At 58.0% G+C, this 17,607-nt stretch overlaps 3 protein-coding genes across 4 annotated transcripts; all 3 read right to left on the minus strand.

Annotated features, from left to right (window-relative positions):
* Positions 1-319: 319 nt before the first annotated feature.
* LOC135459229 (cytochrome c oxidase assembly protein COX14 homolog) lies at positions 320-1,698 on the minus strand. Of its 2 annotated transcripts, XM_064734984.1 has the most exons (3): positions 1,581-1,698; positions 474-642; positions 320-338 (listed from the first exon to the last, which is right to left on the minus strand). In XM_064734984.1, exon 2 carries the CDS (start codon positions 632-634, stop codon positions 476-478), a length of 159 nt encoding a protein of 52 aa, XP_064591054.1. In that variant the 5' UTR covers positions 635-642; positions 1,581-1,698; the 3' UTR covers positions 320-338; positions 474-475. The 2 variants fall into 2 exon arrangements, with proteins under 2 accessions (XP_064591054.1, XP_064591053.1); XM_064734983.1 differs by lacking the exon at positions 320-338 and having other exon boundaries at positions 351-642.
* Positions 1,699-2,245: 547 nt separating this feature from the next.
* Positions 2,246-7,910, minus strand: GPD1 (glycerol-3-phosphate dehydrogenase 1). Its single transcript, XM_064734970.1, has 8 exons — positions 7,799-7,910; positions 7,456-7,633; positions 6,943-7,083; positions 6,395-6,533; positions 5,403-5,515; positions 5,025-5,258; positions 4,687-4,793; positions 2,246-4,491 (listed from the first exon to the last, which is right to left on the minus strand). Exons 1-8 carry the CDS (start codon positions 7,837-7,839, stop codon positions 4,395-4,397), a joined length of 1,050 nt encoding a protein of 349 aa, XP_064591040.1. The 5' UTR covers positions 7,840-7,910; the 3' UTR covers positions 2,246-4,394.
* Positions 7,911-8,993: 1,083 nt separating this feature from the next.
* SMARCD1 (SWI/SNF related, matrix associated, actin dependent regulator of chromatin, subfamily d, member 1) lies at positions 8,994-15,708 on the minus strand. The gene is made up of 13 exons (XM_064734963.1): positions 15,544-15,708; positions 15,282-15,469; positions 14,483-14,525; positions 14,276-14,398; positions 13,888-14,010; positions 13,288-13,404; positions 12,868-12,969; positions 12,410-12,571; positions 12,196-12,293; positions 11,611-11,746; positions 11,164-11,286; positions 10,824-10,925; positions 8,994-10,639 (listed from the first exon to the last, which is right to left on the minus strand). The coding sequence occupies exons 1-13, from the start codon at positions 15,706-15,708 to the stop codon at positions 10,586-10,588; spliced, it is 1,536 nt and encodes a 511-aa protein (XP_064591033.1). The 3' UTR covers positions 8,994-10,585.
* Positions 15,709-17,607: the final 1,899 nt, after the last annotated feature.

Genomic DNA, 17,607 nt, shown 5'->3' on the forward strand with positions numbered 1-17,607 from the left:
AGAGTGACCAATTTATGATTTGAGGGACACACATCACCACGCTGACCACTTTGACATGGGTTTTATTGCACTCCATCTGCCTCCCCAGGCCGGGGGGCAGCGGGAAGGTGGGGCTGGGGGCTGCCAGCACAGGCTCAGCTCATGGGGCTGCTCCCAGCTATCAGCTCCAGCCCCAGGACAGACTGAGCTCGGAGCCCCAGCCCCAGGACAGGCTCAGCTCTCAGCCCCAGCCCCAGGACAGGCTCAGGCTCAGCCCCAGCCCCAGGACAGGCTCAGGCTCAGCCCAGGACAGGCTCAGCTCTCAGCCCAGGACAGGCTCAGGCTCAGCCCCAGGACAGGCTCAGCCCCAGCCCCAGGACAGGCTCAGCTCCCAGCCCCAGGACAGGCTCAGCTCTCAGCCCCAGCCCCAGGACAGGCTCAGGCTCAGCCCCAGCCCCAGGACAGGCTCAGGCTCAGCCCCAGCCCCAGGACAGGCTCAGCTCTCAGGGCCAGGCGTGCTCTCCCGCTGGCGGCGCTGCTGCAGCATCCTCTGCACACGCACACTGCACAGGTAACCGGCGTACACCGTCAGCAGCATCATGGAGCCCGAGAAGGCCTTGTAGCCAAAGTCTGCCAGCTGCTTTCTGGACACCATGGCTGCACCTGAGAGAGACACACAATGCCAGGATGGTCAGCGTTGGAACGGACCTGGAGATTGTCCAGGCAGGGTCACCCAGAGCAGGTGACACTGGAGAACGTCCAGGTGTCTCCAGAAAGGAAAACTCCCGTGACTCCATGGCCTCTGCCCCCCTCCATGGAAAGTTCTCCCTCATGTTGAGGTGAAACATCTTGTGGTTTAGTTTATGACTTGCTCCTCATCCTGTTTCTGGGCATCATAAAAAAGAGTCTGCCATCATCCTCTGACCCCTTGGAGATATTTATATGTATTAATAAAATCCCATCTCAGTCTTCTCTCCAGAATAACCAGGCCCAGCTCCCAGTGTCCCCTCAGAGATGCTCCAGATCCCTCAACATCTTTGTGGCCTGCACTGGAGCATCCCAGCAGCTCCTTGTCAGTCCAGAGCCCCGCACTGGATGCTCACTCTGGCCAAGGGGCAGGATCCCCTCCCGGACCTGCTGGCCCCGTGCATTCCAGGATCCCACCGCTACTTGGGGCTATTCCTCCGCAGGTGCAGGATCCTGCACTTGCTCTTTTGACCTTCATGAGGTTATTCTAATAAATCATTACGTTTTTCTTTGCCCCAGCCGATGGAGGCCCTGCCGGACGGCAGCACAGCCTTCGGGTGGATCAGCCACGGTTTGTACCATCCCCAGACCCGCTCAGGGTCCTTCCATCCTTTCACCCAGGTCGGTCACGGACACGGTCGGTCCCTGGTGAGCTCAATGACTACCGGCCCGCAGGAAGGCGGCGGGGAGCGCGGATTCGCGGGTCCCGTCCATCATCCTATCCCATCCCATTCCGTCCTGTCCGGTGCGGTCCGGCCCGATCCCCCCCGGACTCCCCGCTCCCGTCGCATCCCTTTTGGCCCGGCCCGGTCTCTCCGGACTCCCCGTTCCCATCCCGTCCGTTCCGGCCTCACCGCTCCGCTCCCGCTCCGCCGCTCTCCCGGCCTGCGTCACGTGGCTCAGGGCAGTCACGTGGCCTGTGTTGTCACGTGTGCCGCGGTGTCACGTGTGTCCCCCGCGAGCGCGGGAAGCGCGCGGTGCCCGCAGCGCCCCCTGGCGGCCCCGCCGCGATCTCCCCTCAGGGGCCGCTCCCGCCGCCATCGCCGCCACCTCGGGTCCCCCGGCGAAGCCCACACGGGCCTCCCTGCACGACGGGACCCGCGGGCCGAGGGCCCTCAAGGGACAGTCCTTGGCCACGCGTGCATGGGGCCGAGGCTCTCCGGGCCGTGCTGCAGCCCTGAGGCTCGGTGGCGCGGTGCCATCCCGATGGTTATGGTGGCTTCACAACGGTTCTAGTGACATCCTGAGGGTCCCAGTGCCGTTCCAAGGGTGCCATTCCAAGGGTCCCAGTGCCTTCACAGGGTCCCAGTGCCTGCCCAGGGCCCCAGTGTGCCCCCAGCCCAGAGCCCCCTTCCCAACAGGCCGTGTTCCCCCAGGTCCCCTCCTGTTCCCCCGGGTCCCCTCACTCCTGTCCCCCCTGTGGCAGCTGCTCCCTTCCCGGAGCTCCTTTCCAGCCTTTGAGCTCTGCTGTCCCAGCCCTGCTCTATCCGGGCTCCCTCAAGCTCCAAAGCTGCCAGGGTTACTCTTTCTCCCCTCCTCATCCATCTTTCCCCCAGCAGCAGCTCCCAAGGCTGCAGCACTGGGATGTGCTGAGCCTGCAGAACATAATTCCAAATGGCAAAGGGAAGACTTTTTATAGCTCGGGACATCCAGCTCCAGTGTGGTGTGTTTAAAAGTGAGAGATCGTTGGAGACCTGGGACCCTCAGCAAGGGTCTGCAGCAATTTGGGCACTTCAGGGTCAAAGAAACATGGACAAGGGGGATGGACAAAGCATTTCCATCACAGAGGAGCTCTCAGCTAAACACAAATCCCTGCTGGATTCTGCTGCAGGTGCTGGCAGGAGTTTGCAGAGCCCAGGAACCCTCTCTCCTGCATGAGCTTCGTATCCAAACACTTGGATTCCTTGAAGCCCTTGAAGACAAAGAGAACTAGAAGTGGTGCCAGCCCTGCAGGAACACGCTGGACTTCCTTTATCCTTCCTCCAAGCTCAATAAAGCTCCTCGGCAGAGGAAGCCGTGTTGGCTCCCCCCACACGACAGTTCTGCTGAATTTAAAGGTCGCGGAGTGCCTGCTGAGAAAACGTGGCTAATAAAAGGCACAGAAACAAGTGCAGTGCCAACAGATTAAATTCCCCTTGTAAGACACCGAGCAGAGGGCTCAGAGCCCTGGAAAGGTCACTCAGTACGGGGCTCCTTTAAAGACACACAGGGACGAGGCGAGTCTGGGAAAAGCAGCTGGGAAGAGATGAATAAAATCTCACAGCGTGTCCTGGGAAGCCCCAAACGTCAGAGGAAGGGAGGCCTGGGGTGTGTGGGGCACAGTGCAGTCCTGGCCTGGCTCCTGCTGGCCCCAGGTGAGGACTCTGGACCCAGCTCAATGTTGCAATCCCAACCCACCATAGTCCTGCGGCCAAATTTTAATCCTGGAACCGTTGCTGAGACAAAGCAAGTGGGACACTGTGTGACCTTGGGGCTAAAGAGGGACCTACAGGGACGTTCTTGCTGTTTCTGGGACAGCTCAGGAGGGTGCAGAGCCAGGAGGGAACGGGCAGTGCCCTGTTCTGAGCACTCAGCAAGTCCAGCAGGCACCAACCCAGCGACAGTGATGCATTGGAGAGCATCTCCCATCTCCTCTCCATGTTTATTGTTATTTCAAAGGAACACTGCTAGTCAGAGACCCCTTGGCTCTGGGATTTGAATGGGGACAACAGGGAGCCTTGCAGCATTCCACCCTTCCAGCCCAGGTAGGATCAGTGACTGCTGGACACTCTGGCCTGAGCAAACAGCTCAGAGGAGCAGAGGGACATGTGGCACCTGTCCGGACAAGGGGCAAATTTCACAGGCTCAGAGTGAGGCCCAAGACCTCTGTTCTGTCCTGGGATGTTGCACATCTCCATGTACCTGTTGTGGATCATATGCCAATTCCTGCCCCCGTGCCAGAGGGCAGCTTGCAGCATCCCCACATGAGGGAAAATGTGAGAGCTCCTTCCTCCTGTGACAACAGAGGAGCTCCCCAGGGCTGGGGCCAGGTCTGATGGAGAGAGCAAGAGCTCTAAACAAACTCCAGCGTGTCCCTGGGTCAGCAGGAGCAGCTGGAGGAAAGCAGCACATGGCTGGGGGGCAAGGAATGCCATTGTCTGTGCTGGTGCTGCTTAGAAAGATCCTCAGTGCCTTTGGAAGTCCTGAGAGCTCCACTCAGCAGGTGGAGCCTGGCAGGGGACTGTGCCCTCTCCACCAGACAGGGAATGCAAAAGCAGCAGCAGGTAGGGAGGAGCTGGTGCCACCCGTAGGGGCTAAGAAGGAGGACTTGGGACACTTTTTTCCCTGCCAGGCAGTGCCCAGCCCTTATCTATCATGATGGCCTGGCAGAGTCCTTCCCAGAGCTGAATCCACTGTGAGGAAGTGGAAGGAGGAAGATGCTCAGCCCTGCTCAGGGCAAACCTTGGCAGCAGCAATTAAATGAGCCCTTCAAAGAGAAGAAGAGGTCAGCAGGTACCTCTGTGCCAGGCTCAGTGTCCAGGGCAGTGTCCGGGGCTGGGGAAGGGAACCTCTGCTCTTCCAGCAGTCTGCAGAGGCTCCCAGGAGCCCCAGACTCCTTCCAAGGCTGTGGCAGCAGATGAGGTCGGTGTGGGCAGGAGCTCTCAGCACATCTCAGCAGGCAGAGCCCCTTACATGTGCTCAGGGTGGTTCTGCAGACACGTGATGAAGTCGGTGACAGGTTTTCCCTCGTAGCAGATCCGATACACAGCAGTGAAGAGGGGGAACCTGTGGGCAGACAAAGAAAGTCACCCCAGATGGCAGAGTCAGAGCACCTTGACTTCTGTCATGGCATGCAGGAGCAGCTGGGCCAATGGCACTGTGCCCCATCCTACAGGCCACTCCTGCCCAGCTTTCCCCTCCTGCTGCTCCTGAAAAGGTCCCAGCTCCACCCCAACAAAGCACAGAGATCCCAGCACTCACTTCTCCACTGCATTCTTGCTCTTGAGGATTCGATGCAGCTCAGCAGATGTCTGGGGACCCTGCAGCTTCTGCCCATTCAGCATCTCCTTCTCCAGCTGCTCGATGGACTGAAACAACACAGCAATGAGGAGCTGGAGCTGCAGCCCTGCTGCTGCACCACGGTCCTGCCCTGGAGCTGGGCTGCAGCACCAGCCAAGCACAGGCAGATCCCACAGCGAACCTGCTCAGTGCCCATCCACCCTGTGGGTGAATTTTTCCTGCTCTCCCACCTAAAGCTGCCCTGACCCAGCTTTATCCACGCACTTTTATCAGTGTCAGCCGCTCCCAGCTCTGCTCACCTTCCCAGTCTTGGCAAAAGCCTCGGCCACCTTGCGGTTGCGGCCCCCGTAGCAGGTGGTGATGAGGTCGGCAACGCCGCAGCTCTCCAGGAAGGTGGAGGAGGTGACAGGGCCCTTGCAGAAGAGTTTGGCAAAGCCAATCATCTCCATCAGGCCCAGGCGGATCACGGCAGCCTTGGTGTTGTCACCGTAGCCAAGCCCATCACAGAAACCGGCCCCGACAGCCACCACATTCTGGAAAACAGCGCCAATGTGATGTGGAGGGATCTGTTCCCAACAGAGCCTGGGGCTTGGCTGTGTGATCCCACTGGCTGCTGTCAGTGCCCACCATCCCTCCTCTGCCCCCCAGCTCCCTGCAGTGCCCCAGGCTCTGCTCACCTTGAGAGCCCCACAGATCTCTACAGTGTCAGCTTCCTGCACCACCGACACGCGGAAGTTGGGGGTCTGCATCAGGTCCTTCAGCATCTGCCCGTGCTTCATGTTCTTGCAGCCTGAGGAGACAAAGGGACGAGGAAGAAGATGATGGCGAAGATCCATGAGGAAGGTGCATGCTCTCCTGAAGGTCGTTCAGTGAGAGGAACCTATTGCCCAACCATTGTTGCAAAACAGTTGCAGGTCCACACAGAGTCAGGCACACACTGCCTGACAGATAAGCAATGTTCAACTTTGACATTCCCAGAACACGGGACAATCCATGCTGCTGTCACGCAAGACAGAAATGACTTCCTGAATGCTCAGTTGGTTAAAGGCATCTACAAAGATTGCAAATTTGGGGTTGCAGCTTTCTGTCCTGGTTGTCCCTGCAGGGTCCTGTGTGCTCACAGGGGTTGTGGGCTCTGCTCCACCTCCCCAGCCTCCTGCCCAGTGTGTTTGCTGTTGTTTAATAAAACAACACTTTGAATGCCACAACTTCTGACCCAGCAAATGGTTCTGTTTGTCTTGGCTTTGTGCACAGTCCCCAACAGTGTGGAGGGTGTTGGAACTGTCGCCAGATGAACTTCCAAGCAGCCCTGGCTGGCAATAACGTCAGATCCAGGTGGGCATCCTGTGAAGCCCAAGGAAATCAAGGATGGAAATTATTCCTAAAGGGCCTCTTGCTGCCCACCTCTTTAATTTGTGCCAGGCAGCTGCCTGATGCTGGCTCCACGCTGGCAGGAACTTTTAGCTGCACAACTCCATTGTTAATGAAGGGAGTGATCCCATCACAAACCCTGGGAATGAGCTCAGCCAGCTCCTATGGAGCCTCCTGTCCTCCCAGGGAACAGGGCCAGTTCACCCAAGGCAGCAGGAGTTTGAGCTGCACCATACTCCACCCTTTGCCTCTCCCTGCTAATCACAAATGGAAGCTGCTAACGAGGAGGGCTCCTTACCAATGGTGGTTTCACAGAACTTCTCTTCTGCCACTTCATTGGCAATATTGGCCCCCATGAGCACGTTCATTTCTATTCCCAGTTTCTCATGGATGATGTCTGAGATCAACCTCAGCCCATCTGGTCCTTCATCCACGCCCTGGGGGACAGCCAGGGACAGAGATCACAGCATCAATTACACTGGGACAGATCTCTAAGGACATTGAGTCCAACCTTTGACTGAACACCACCTTGCCAACCAGACAATGAGCAGCTGTCCCTCCTGGACACCTGCCCTGCACCCAATCCTGCCATTCCCTGTGCTGCAGTGCTCTGGCTGATCCTGATGTGCAGAGCTGTGCCCTGCTCCTCTCAGCACTGAGATCCCCCTTATCCCTCACCCTTCTCCCCCAACACCTCCAAATCCCCACAAAGACTCTGCCCCCACTTCCCTTCTTCCCCCCACTGCCCATTTCTGTTCCAAAATCCCTGGATTCCCTCAGCAGCCACTCCAGGCTGCTTCCAGCTCCCCTTCCTTGGCCTCACACCCTGGTTAGCACTGCTCCCACCTTGATGAGTGACATCCCAATGGCCTCTTTCTTCACGTGGCCCTTGAGCTGGTCACAGACTTTGCCGATGAACTGGTGGGGCACCACGAACAGCAGGACATCAGCCCCTGCACAGGCTTTGAGCAGGTCTGGCTCTGCCACCTGAACAGAGCGTGACTGTTGTTAGGGACTGGGAGGATGGATGGCAAGGAAGGGCCCAAAGTCACCGTGCCGAGGTCCCTGCCAGCAGAGGGGCTGGTGGGATGATCCCAGAGCACAGGGGATGATGCCAGCTCAGAGGCAGCCACATGGCCTCCAGCCCAGCCTGAGGGATGCCAGAGCAGGGTCAAAGGTGGGCAGTGAGAGCAGCCAGGGCTGCAGCTCATCCAAGCACAGATGAAGGTCAGTGGGAGGGCATAACTGAGCCCTGCACAGCCCGGTGCATCCCCTGCTTCACACCCGGGCTTCCAGCAGCCCCCCAGAGCCCGGCCATCAGCTCTGCCCCTCGAGACACTGCTGGCAGCCCACACTCACCACGTTGGGGGGCAGCTTGTGCCCCGGCAGGTACTTGACGTTCTCGTGCTCCGTGTTGATGATGTCCGTGAGCCGCCGGCCGCCCACCTCCTCCTCCAGCACCCACATGTTCACCTGGCTCTCGAAGCTGCCCAGCCGAGCTGTGTTGCTGCCGGCGATCTTGGCGATGGCCGAGCCCCTGCGAGGGCAGAGGGTGGCCGTGGTTGTGGGCACCGGGGAGCCCAGGGCACCACAGGTCACGCTGTGCCCTGCAGGAACGGGCACGGCTGGCACCGGCTGCCGAGGGGGGACGGGGCAGGACAGGACAGGGACCGCCGAGGGGAGCCGGGTGCCCGGCGCTCACCAGTTGCCAGAGCCCACGACGCAAACCTTCTTGCCACCCATGGTGCCGGGAGCGGGGCGCTGCGGCTTTGGGAGCCGCCTCGGCTATTTCAGGGCTGCCCGGAGCAGGGGCGGCCCCGGCCCGCCCCCGGCCCCGCCTCGCCCCGGGCCCGGGCACCGCTCCGTGCGCGGCAGGTGCAGAGCGCTGCCCTGGAGCAGCTCAGAGCCCCCAGAACCAGGAAATCACGGAATCATGCAATGCCCTGGGCTGGAAGGGAGCCTCAAAGACTGGGGAGGCCAAGCCCTGGTCCTGAACAGGACACCCCAACAATCCCACCCTGTGCCTGACAGCGCTGTCCAAACACCCTTGAGCTCTGGCACGGTCAGGGTTGTTGTGACCATTCCCTGGGGAGCCTGTTCGGTGCCTGAGCACTTTTGGGGAAAATACCCTTTTCTAATATCCATCCCAACCCCCCTGACACAGCTCCAGGGTCCTGACACTGTCCCAGAGCAGGGATCAGAGCTGTCCCAAGCTGCAGAGCCCTTGGCAGGGCACTCACCAAGCTGACTTGTGACTGCTGAGCCTTTCTGCAGAAAAGCTTTTCATTGTCCCCCTCTTGCTCAAAAGTGCCATTTTCCCCCCCAGTGGAGCTGGAACCACCTGGTGCAGCCCCAGGACTCAGCTCCTGCCCCCACCACAGCCAGCAGCACTTTCCCCTTCACACAGAGGATCCTTCCCTTGCCCCAGGGACAGCAAAGCAGTTACAATCTGTAAACAAGCAGGGTGAAGAGAATAAATCCCCTTCTGCATAATTTTAAACTTTGCATGTAAACTGTACTTCAGTTTCCTTCAAATTCTGCCCTGCTCCCTTGGCCACAATCCAGGCTGCCACAATCCAGCCAAGTGGACACGAGGCAGTTCAGGATTTATTAGCACCGGCCACTGGATTTCCAGTTTTGCTCAAGTTACTTTGTTTACCACAAAAGCACTTTGCAAAGGCTTAGCAGAGTCTGCAAGCTGGGAGAGCCCTCCATGAAGGGCTCGCTATAAAAGGCCAAAATATGAAGAACATTTTCTCTCCAGTCACTTAACCCTGCTGGCTTTGAGGAGAAGAAGAAAGCAGAGATAATGGTGTCCCATCCCTGGGAGTCACCAGGCTCATCCCCCATGGCAGCTGGGAGAGTGCAAGCTGTCAGCATGGAAGGAGGAGGACAGCTTCCTTCACAGGAGTCTTTTATTAAAACTGGGTGACGTCTACAAGGATACAGTACAAAAAAAAAAAATTTGGTCCATGGAAAAAACCGTAATACTCAGTTAAGAAAAGCAGTTACTCTGCAACAGCTACGTTTGCCTATGTAGGACTCAGCATCCCTCCTGTGGGAGTACCCTGAGGAGTCAGGGGCTGCTTCTCCAGCACCAAGACCTTCACCCCAGTACCACGGAGGAGCATTTCAGAAGGGCAAAGGAGAGGGGAAGTCGAGAGTCTATTACTCACAGACATGTAGTAACACAGACACAAGGAGTAGTAGGGCCACCCAGGTGCTCCAACTCACAGCAGCCTCCCCAGCCACACGGAACTGGGTGAGTGCTCATCAGTAACATGATCCTGCAGCTATTCCAAGAGTCAGACCAGCTTTGAGTCCATTTGCATTACAGTCCCGAGCACAAACACCGCGATTGGAGTGAAGAGGAGCTATTTCATTCTCCTAAGCCTGACCACCAGCACCTCATTCCAAGAGGAGGCATCGGGGCTGCTACTCCTCACAGTGGAGAAAATCTATTTGTACATTCCTGAACCATGCTGGGCCCTATGGCAGCCCCACAGCCTAAAACTTGACTAAAAACCACAGGAGCTCCAGCATGGAAACACCTGCTAACTCACATATGCTTGGAAAAATGTCCATTTCCAAGGACTGTCCTGTCCTTAGACCCTTGGACCCACTCGAAGGAGCCTCTGGTCCCCACAGCAAGTGACACAGGACAACTGTCCTGAAGGAATGAGCCTACAACACTGTCCCTGCAGAATTCCAGGCAGCTGCTCCATCTCCTCTCCCTGCTCCAGGGAACACAAGCAGCCACGTGGTTTGCTGGAAGCCACTGGTAGGTGTTTGAAGTGCAGAGCTCTGCATCACTCCAAGGCTTCCACATCCCTGCAGGAAGCCAAGGCCTTGTCTCCCTGTGATCCCAGCCCAGGACAGTCCATCAGGGAACACGCAGGGAATGGGGCAGGGAGGAGGGAGAAGGGAAGAAGCAATTCTCTATACAGTTCAGTAACTTCCTCGAGGAGGAGAGTGACCTATGAGGCAGCCCAGTGCAGCAGCACCCTCTGAGGAGGGGGTGAGGGCAGGGAGGTATGTCAGCTCATGGCATCCTGCCCACACAGTGCCTGGCACGGGCTGTAAAACGTGGCAGGGAAGAGCCCAGCCACACCTTAGAGCAGAGCCAGGCTTCAGAGCCAGCTCTGAGTGCCCAACCAGGTGCTGGCTGGGGAGGAATGGGCTGAGAGAAGGCTCTGAGTCACTCTGGCTACCGGGGACACTACGGGCAGTGCAGAGTCACGGGGACGCTCGTGGAAGCCTTGGGACTGACAAGGCAACAGTCAGGAAGAAAACCAGGTAGAAATGTGTGCTCATTGGAGCCTGTCTGCTTGCCCCAGGTGTCCTGGACTTGCCCCTGCAGGGACAATGCCAGGATGAATAGCGTGGGCCTCGCTGCCAGAGTGGGATTCGGTGAGCTGGAACAGAGAGCTCTGCAGCTCTGTCTCCACAAACAGCTGTGATGCTTCTGCCTGGGGAGGAGCAGAGCAGCCTATGTGTTCCGGATGCCCAGGGCCTGCTCCAGTTCCTGCCGTCTCTGCTGCACCTGCAAGAGGGGCAGAATTGCAGCATTAACACCCTCGGGTGGTGCAGCACCAAGTTAACACACAGCAGCAGCTGGGAAAGGGTGAGCTCAAACCGGGACCAAGATGCAACCACCACCTTCCCCCAGCACTGTGTGCCCCACGGAGTGCCAGCACAGAGAGGGACCCCAGCCCGGGGACGCCCACCTTGGAGTAGAAGTATCGGCACACGGCTTCCTGCGCCCACGGCTGGAAGTAGAACTCGGCTCTGCGCTCCTCCTCGGGATTCCCAACGACATCAGTCATTGTCTGGCAGCACAAAGGCACAACAGCTCAGTGAGTGCAAAGCTCTGGCTGTGCTGAGCAAACCCACCCCCTTCCCTTTCCTCACACACATCTCAGTGCACTCAGGTCAGCTTCTTACGCTTGACTCAAATCCCAGCCTCGCTTTCCGAGGAGGAAATTGCCTCCTCCTCTCTGTGGGAGCTCATTCTAATGAGGGAAGCATGAGAACTGGACCACCTTCCACACAAGACAAAGCTTCTACCTTCAAATCCCGGCACTGGGACTGGAGCCAGTCGTTGATGAAGCCCTGAGGATCTCGGGCAAAGCTCAGCATGAACTCGCGCTGTGTCTTCAGCTGGTTGATGGTCTCAATTGTTTCATGGATCTGAGGGAGACAAACACAGAATGGAACTGCTGAACAGGGGAGAAGTCAGAAACATCAAGGCATCCAACACATGAAGGCAAATTCTTACACTCTCTAGTTAACTTATACTTACCAGGATGTTCAGCTCCCAGTTTCCTGCTCTCTAAATATTACTAATTTTCCCATAGACTGGTTGCTTTAAAAATTACATTTCCAGGTACAGCCACATTTGTAAACATGGTCATCCCACTGCAGCTTCCAAACAACAGAGCACTCCTATCCTGTGTCCAGAGACACATCCCTGCCCAGCAACAAGGAGGGCAGACCTGAAGGAGCTTTTCCTACCTTGTTATCCAGAGCAGCAATTTCCTGTTGACTGGCTGTGGAGAGCAGAAAGGAATTCATCTGAGTTTTCAGGGTATCATCCACCTCCACGTCAATGTCATAGCAGGCTGTTTTCTTCTGGTCATTTGGGTCAACACTGGGGACATCCACAAGAAGCCACAATCAGCTCCAGAAAGAAAGCAAAGTCTGGGGCCAGTTCAAGGAAGCAGCAAATGCAGCTCCTCTGGGATGCTGCAGCAAACAGACTGCAGGCAGGCACAGGCACAAGGCATGCCACTGTCAGCCTCAGCCCCAAAAGCAGCTAAAGCCCACGGATGGCTTTGCAGCAAAAGAAAAGAATGATTGCTCCATGAAGGTTTCTATGCACAGCAAAGGACAGCAGGGATGTGGGAGTGCCTTTGGAAGAGGGAGGTGGTAATGAGAGAGGCGGCTGCTCTTGTACAAAGGAACAGTGACAGGCAACATGGGAACTGCTGCTGAAAACCAGGACACAGCACATTGTCTTCCCAGCCAGCCTCATCCATCCCTCCCTCCCACTCCTTCCACTCCTCCCTGGAAACAGGAACAGCCGTGGAGCAGCCTCACCTGATCACATGATTGATGATGATGGGCTCGGGGGGCATCAGCAAGGCATGAAGTCTTTGTGGGATCTCCGAGAACTTCATCCGCTGCGACTCAAAGATCTGTGACAGAGACAGGGCTGGGGGAGGAGCAGGGGCTCGCTGCAGCCACCCCCGTGGGGGCTGCCCACGCTGGGAACTGCTCCAGCTGCTGCTGCTCCAGCCCTGCCACTGCTCACCTGCTGCAGGTACTTGTCACAGATGACAAACTCCCGCTCGTGGGGGTCCTGCAGCTTGTGGGTCTTGATGTACTGCCACAGGGCCTGGATGATCACGGGCCGGGTCTGCGTGTGGATGCCCAGCAGCCGAGCCAGGCGCGGGTCCAGCTTGAACTGGGGAGGCTGAACAAGGAGCACCGAGAGGTGAGGCAGCCCAGACACAGGCAATGCTGCATGGCCAGCACTGCTGCTCCCAGCACGGAATCGCGGAAGGGTTTGGGTTGGGAAGGACCTTAAAGAAATCTCATTCCACCCCCTGCCATGGCCAAGGGCACCTTCAACTATTCAGGATTGCTCCAAGCCCTGTCCAACCTGGCCTTGGGCACTTCCAGGGATCCAGGGGCAGTTTCAGCTTCCCTGGGCAGTTATGCCAGGGCCTCACCACCCCAACAGGGAGGAATTTTTCCCTACGGTGCTACCTGGTAATCCAGCATCAGCAGGACGGTGCAGCGCACGTTCACATCCCCCGGCCTCTTCACCTGGAAGCCGTCTGTCTCCTGAGTCGTAGCAGTCCTGTGCCACTGGAACACGAGAGGGAATTCAGAAACCCTCCAAACATGATTCCCCCTGCTCCTGCTGCTGGGCACCCAAAAGCTTTGCCAGCAAATCCCACCCAACTAGAGAAAACTCCAATTCTTCCTACTTAGAGTTTAAACAAGAGTCAGTACATTTGTTCTGACCTTCATCAAGTGGGAGGAAAAGCCAAAGTGAGAATTCAAGAGCTCCTGGCTCCCAGGAGCCTCAAGGATTCCCACCTCCCATGTTGTAAATGACACACAAACCCCACCTGCTGAAACACCAACCCACTTTTAGAGGAAACACAGCAAAAAGCAGCTCACCTCTACTAGGTGATTGTCAGGGCCATACAGGTCTTTATCAAGTTCAATGACCAGAGATTTAAAGAAGGACGAAAATTTCCTTTTCTGCTTGGTGGCATCATATTTGGACAGAGCAGACTGCAAGCAACACAGGGAGGAAGAGGGTTAGGGCAGCAGGTCTCAGCACTCAAGCACAGCCACCGTGCACAACAGCTCCTGTAAGTTCTGACCACCTGAATTCACCAACATGTGCTCAAAAATGGAGTTTCCAAGTGAGAAAGGGAAAGACTGGAGTTAAAGATGAGCTCGCAGGAGTTAAACCCCTCAGCAGTTACGTACAATGCCAGTGCCCTGGTTCTCAGAGCCGGGGACACAAGTGCCACTGAGCTGCTCTCACCAGTGATTCTCACAACTCTAAGAACTTTGGACAACTCATGTCCTGCCATGGGGACACCCATCGGTCTGCAAGCTGGGCTCTCGGTCTCGTCACCATCAGACTCCTTGGAAAACAGAGATGAAGGAGGATATCAAGCCCCAGCTGTGCTCTCAGACACTAGGAAACTGGTTTTACTGCCAACTCCAGACCCACAGTCCCTCTGAGGTTGGGTATTTCCCACTTACATCCTCCAACAGCCGTCCTTCCACCCGCAGCTCCCAGGAGGCGACGGTTCCTTCGCCATCCTCCGCGTCCGACTTGGCGGGGTTGAAGGTGTTGGAGATAAAAATCCGCAGCTTTCGCTTTTGCTAGGAGGAAAAACGTCAGCTAATTAACAATCAGTTAATTCTCCTGCACAGGGCCAACTGTGCTGCACAGGCTTTGCTCAAACTGAGCTCAATGCTCTCAGCTGCCTCGCACTCCCCTCTCCTGGAGCACACAGCGAGGACAGAGGGGCTGCTGGTCCCAGTCCTTGGGATTTGCCGCCCTCACAGCACACAGCCCTTCAGTGCCCTCCTGCTGCCTGAACTCAGGAGCCTGCAGAGCCTGGATACAAGGCATGGACCCCCCTACCTTGATGGGGCGCTTCAGAGCCTCCTGGATATCCAGGCGCTTCCTCATGATGGTCTGGTCCAGCTTCCTCTCGAAGGCCAGCAGGTCCATGTAGGCCTGGGACTCGGGCACGAGCTCACGGATCTGTGGCCAGGCAAGGATGGAAATGCCCATCAGCTCCCCAGGCAGCCTCACCTCCCCCCGAGCCCCTCCCCGTGTCCCACTCACCCGCTGTGGGAGGATTTTATCTGCCATCTTCTTCTTCTTGGCACTGACAGGGGCAAGAGGCAAAGGAGGCGTGAAAATGGGAACAGCTCTGGGTACAAAAAATCACAAATCTGCAGCTCCCCAGTTACCTGGGCCCTGCTCAGTGTGGCTAACTGGTTATCTCAATGCTCCCCACCCCTCTGAGCACTCACAAAGGGAATTACATCTGTTGGGAAGGAGGTTCATCCCTTGGGAAGGAGGACCTGACACAACACCCACACCAAGTGATCCTCCTGCCTCAATCAACTTTGGGTTGGCTTTTCCAAGAACAGCATTTTAATCCAGGATGAATTTCATTCTCAATAGGGCATCACACCAGGATGCAGGCACGTGACATAAACTCAGCCCTGCCCAGCGTTATCCTCCAGTGCCAGGGGAATGCACAAGGACCTGACAGGATCCTTCAGCCCCTAAATGCTGAAGGATGGCCGAGAACTCCAGAATCCTTGAGGTTGGAAAAGCCCTTCCCGACCCTTGACTCCAACCTGTGCCATTCCCCACCTTGTCACCAACCCAGAGCACTCAGTGCCACATCCATCATTCCTTGAAAACCTCCAGGGATGGGAACTCCACCACCTTCCTGGGCAGCTCCTTCCAAAGCCTGGCAATTTCCATAAAGAAATTCCTCCCGACGCCCACAGCAACCCAGGGGATGTTGCTGCCGCCCCGAGATGCTCCCATTGTCCGGGATGTCCCCGTTACCCCGGGATGTCCCCGTTACCCCGGGATGTGCCCTCTCCCCGTGCCCCCCGAGCCTTACTTGTGGTTGCGGTTGGGCACCGCCTGCGGCTGCACCTGCTGAAGCTGCTGCGGCGCCGGCCGCTTGCGAGCCTGGTCCAGCCCGGCCTGCGCCAGCGCGGGCCGCACGGCTGGGCTCCCGCCGTAGCCGGGAGGACCCATGGCCGGGCCCTGCGGCGCCAGGCGGCCGCCCGGCAGCATCCCGGGGCGCTGCGGAGAGAACAGAGCCGGTCAGCGCCCGCCGAGCCCGGCCCCGCGCCCCGCCCCGCGCCGCCCCGCCTCACCGGGTAGGCGGCTCCGGGCAGCGGCGAGCGGTACAGGCCCTGCCCCGGCGCCGGGCCCATGCGCACCGCCCCGCCCGGCGCTCCCGGGCCCAGCGCGGCCCCGGGCGCGGCCCCGGCGCCGCCGCCGCTCGCAGGCCCCGACTGGAACCCGGCCCGCGCCGCCATCTTGTCTCGCACAAAGGGAGCGGAACCGGAAACGGCCGCGCACGGCGCGCGGAGCGCCGGGGAGGAGCCGCCCGCGCCCGCCGCCCGCAGCGCCCCCTGGCGGACGGGAGGAACGAGAGGCGGGGATGGGAGATTGGGGGGTGCGGGACGGGGATCGGGGATGTTGAGGGGTGGGATTGGGGTGCGAGATGGTCCCAAACGCTGGGAGGGATTGGGGGTGTCAGCCCCCGCTCCCAAGCCATGATTACAACCCCTACCCCCTGGTGCTGGAGCCCCCCTTGCTCCGGGATGTGCTCAGAGAGAAGTGGATGTTGGATGCGCCTTTCGCAGGGATGGAGGGCTCTGATGTGCAGGTGGGGCAGTGACACCCCCCACCTGAGCTGCCCTCCTAGTTCAGGAGGAATTTCTCCATGGAAAGGGTGTGAGGGGCTGCCCTGGGGGGTGGTGGAGTCGCCATCCCTGGAGGTGTCCAAGGAACAGGACGTGGCATTCATGGTGCTCTGGTGGGGATCACTCACAGTTTGGACTTGGTGATCTTTTCCAGCCTCAGGGATTCTGGAATCTTGGGATGAAATTTATGGGGAAAACAAATGATTGTGAATGGGCCCAGCTTGTGCAGGTTCGGGCAGAGGAAAAGGATTCCTGTCTCCCCTGGGGTTCCTCCAGAGCAGGAGGTTGGAGTTAAAGGCCACTTTCTGCAAGTATTAACATTAAGTTCCTTCTCCCTGAAGCAGTTTCCTGTGCTCAGAGAGAAAAGGGACACAAACCCAGTCAGCATTAATCCATGGAAAAAGCCAAGTGCGCAGTCACACCACGAGTATTAATTAAAAAATTAATGATGATCATCTGATGAGCGCTGCCTGCAGCCTGGGGGTCCCAGCACAGGGAGGACGTGGAGCGAGTCAGGAGGAGGCACCAGGATGATCCAAAGGATGGAGCAGCTCTGCTGGGAGGAAAGGCTGGGAGAACTGGGATGGTTCAGCTTGGAGAGGCTCGGAGTGACCTCATTGTGCCTTTGCTCCTTTCTCCTGCCCCGAGGGTTTGGTGGAACAGCTTTGGAAATGCCTCCCCTGCACCTGCCGGTGGCTCCATGGAAACTTTGGTGCCCGGCCAGGCTGCTCTGGCTGCAGGACAGCAGGACAGCAGCACCGGGGCCGTGCCATTGTCCCTCAGCTCCTGTTACCCTGGCAGCCAGCGAGGGGGGACTGGGAATTCTGGCCCACGAGGGGAGGCGGTGGAATCTCAGAATCTCCACAGAGCCTGAGTGGGCTGGGAGTCTCCATGGGCTGAGGCTCCGTGGATCTGAACGGGCTGAAGGTCCCCAGATCTCAAATAAGCTGAGATTCCCTGGATCCTGATCAAGGTGAGGCTGCCTGGATCCCAAAGAGCTTCAGATCCTGAGCAGACTGCAGGTCCCCAGACCCCAAACAGCCTGAAGCCCTGCATCCCCCAGGTTGATGTTCCCATCCCCATCCTGCCGCCCCACGATGGACACCTTGGAGATTTGTGCCTGCAAGGAGCAGCGTTTGCTGCCCATCCCGGCGGTACCTGCTGCGTTCCAGGGGAATTGCAGAGCTGTGCTGCCCCTGGGGCTCTGACACCTCCCCTGAGCCCTGGGAGAGCCAAGCAGTGACAGATGGACGGGGTGACCTGCTCGCAGCACAGCCTGCAGCTCCCGCGGGGATTACGGCTCCCTCCCGGAGCCGGGGGATGCTGCGGGCACGGCTGGGCTGTGATTAATTACCCGCGTTCATTAACGCCCTCCTGGCCCCTTCTCCTTCCAATCCCACCCTCTGGCCTTTGCAGCTCCAGCTCCGGCCGGGAAGCGCCAGAGCGGGGTGAGAGCGCTCTCGTTGAGATGCAAAACTGCATTTCTGCCATTTCCAGGAGCCAGGGGAC

Source organism: Zonotrichia leucophrys, chromosome 29 (assembly GCF_028769735.1).
Source record: "Zonotrichia leucophrys gambelii isolate GWCS_2022_RI chromosome 29, RI_Zleu_2.0, whole genome shotgun sequence".
NCBI lineage: Eukaryota > Metazoa > Chordata > Aves > Passeriformes > Passerellidae > Zonotrichia > Zonotrichia leucophrys.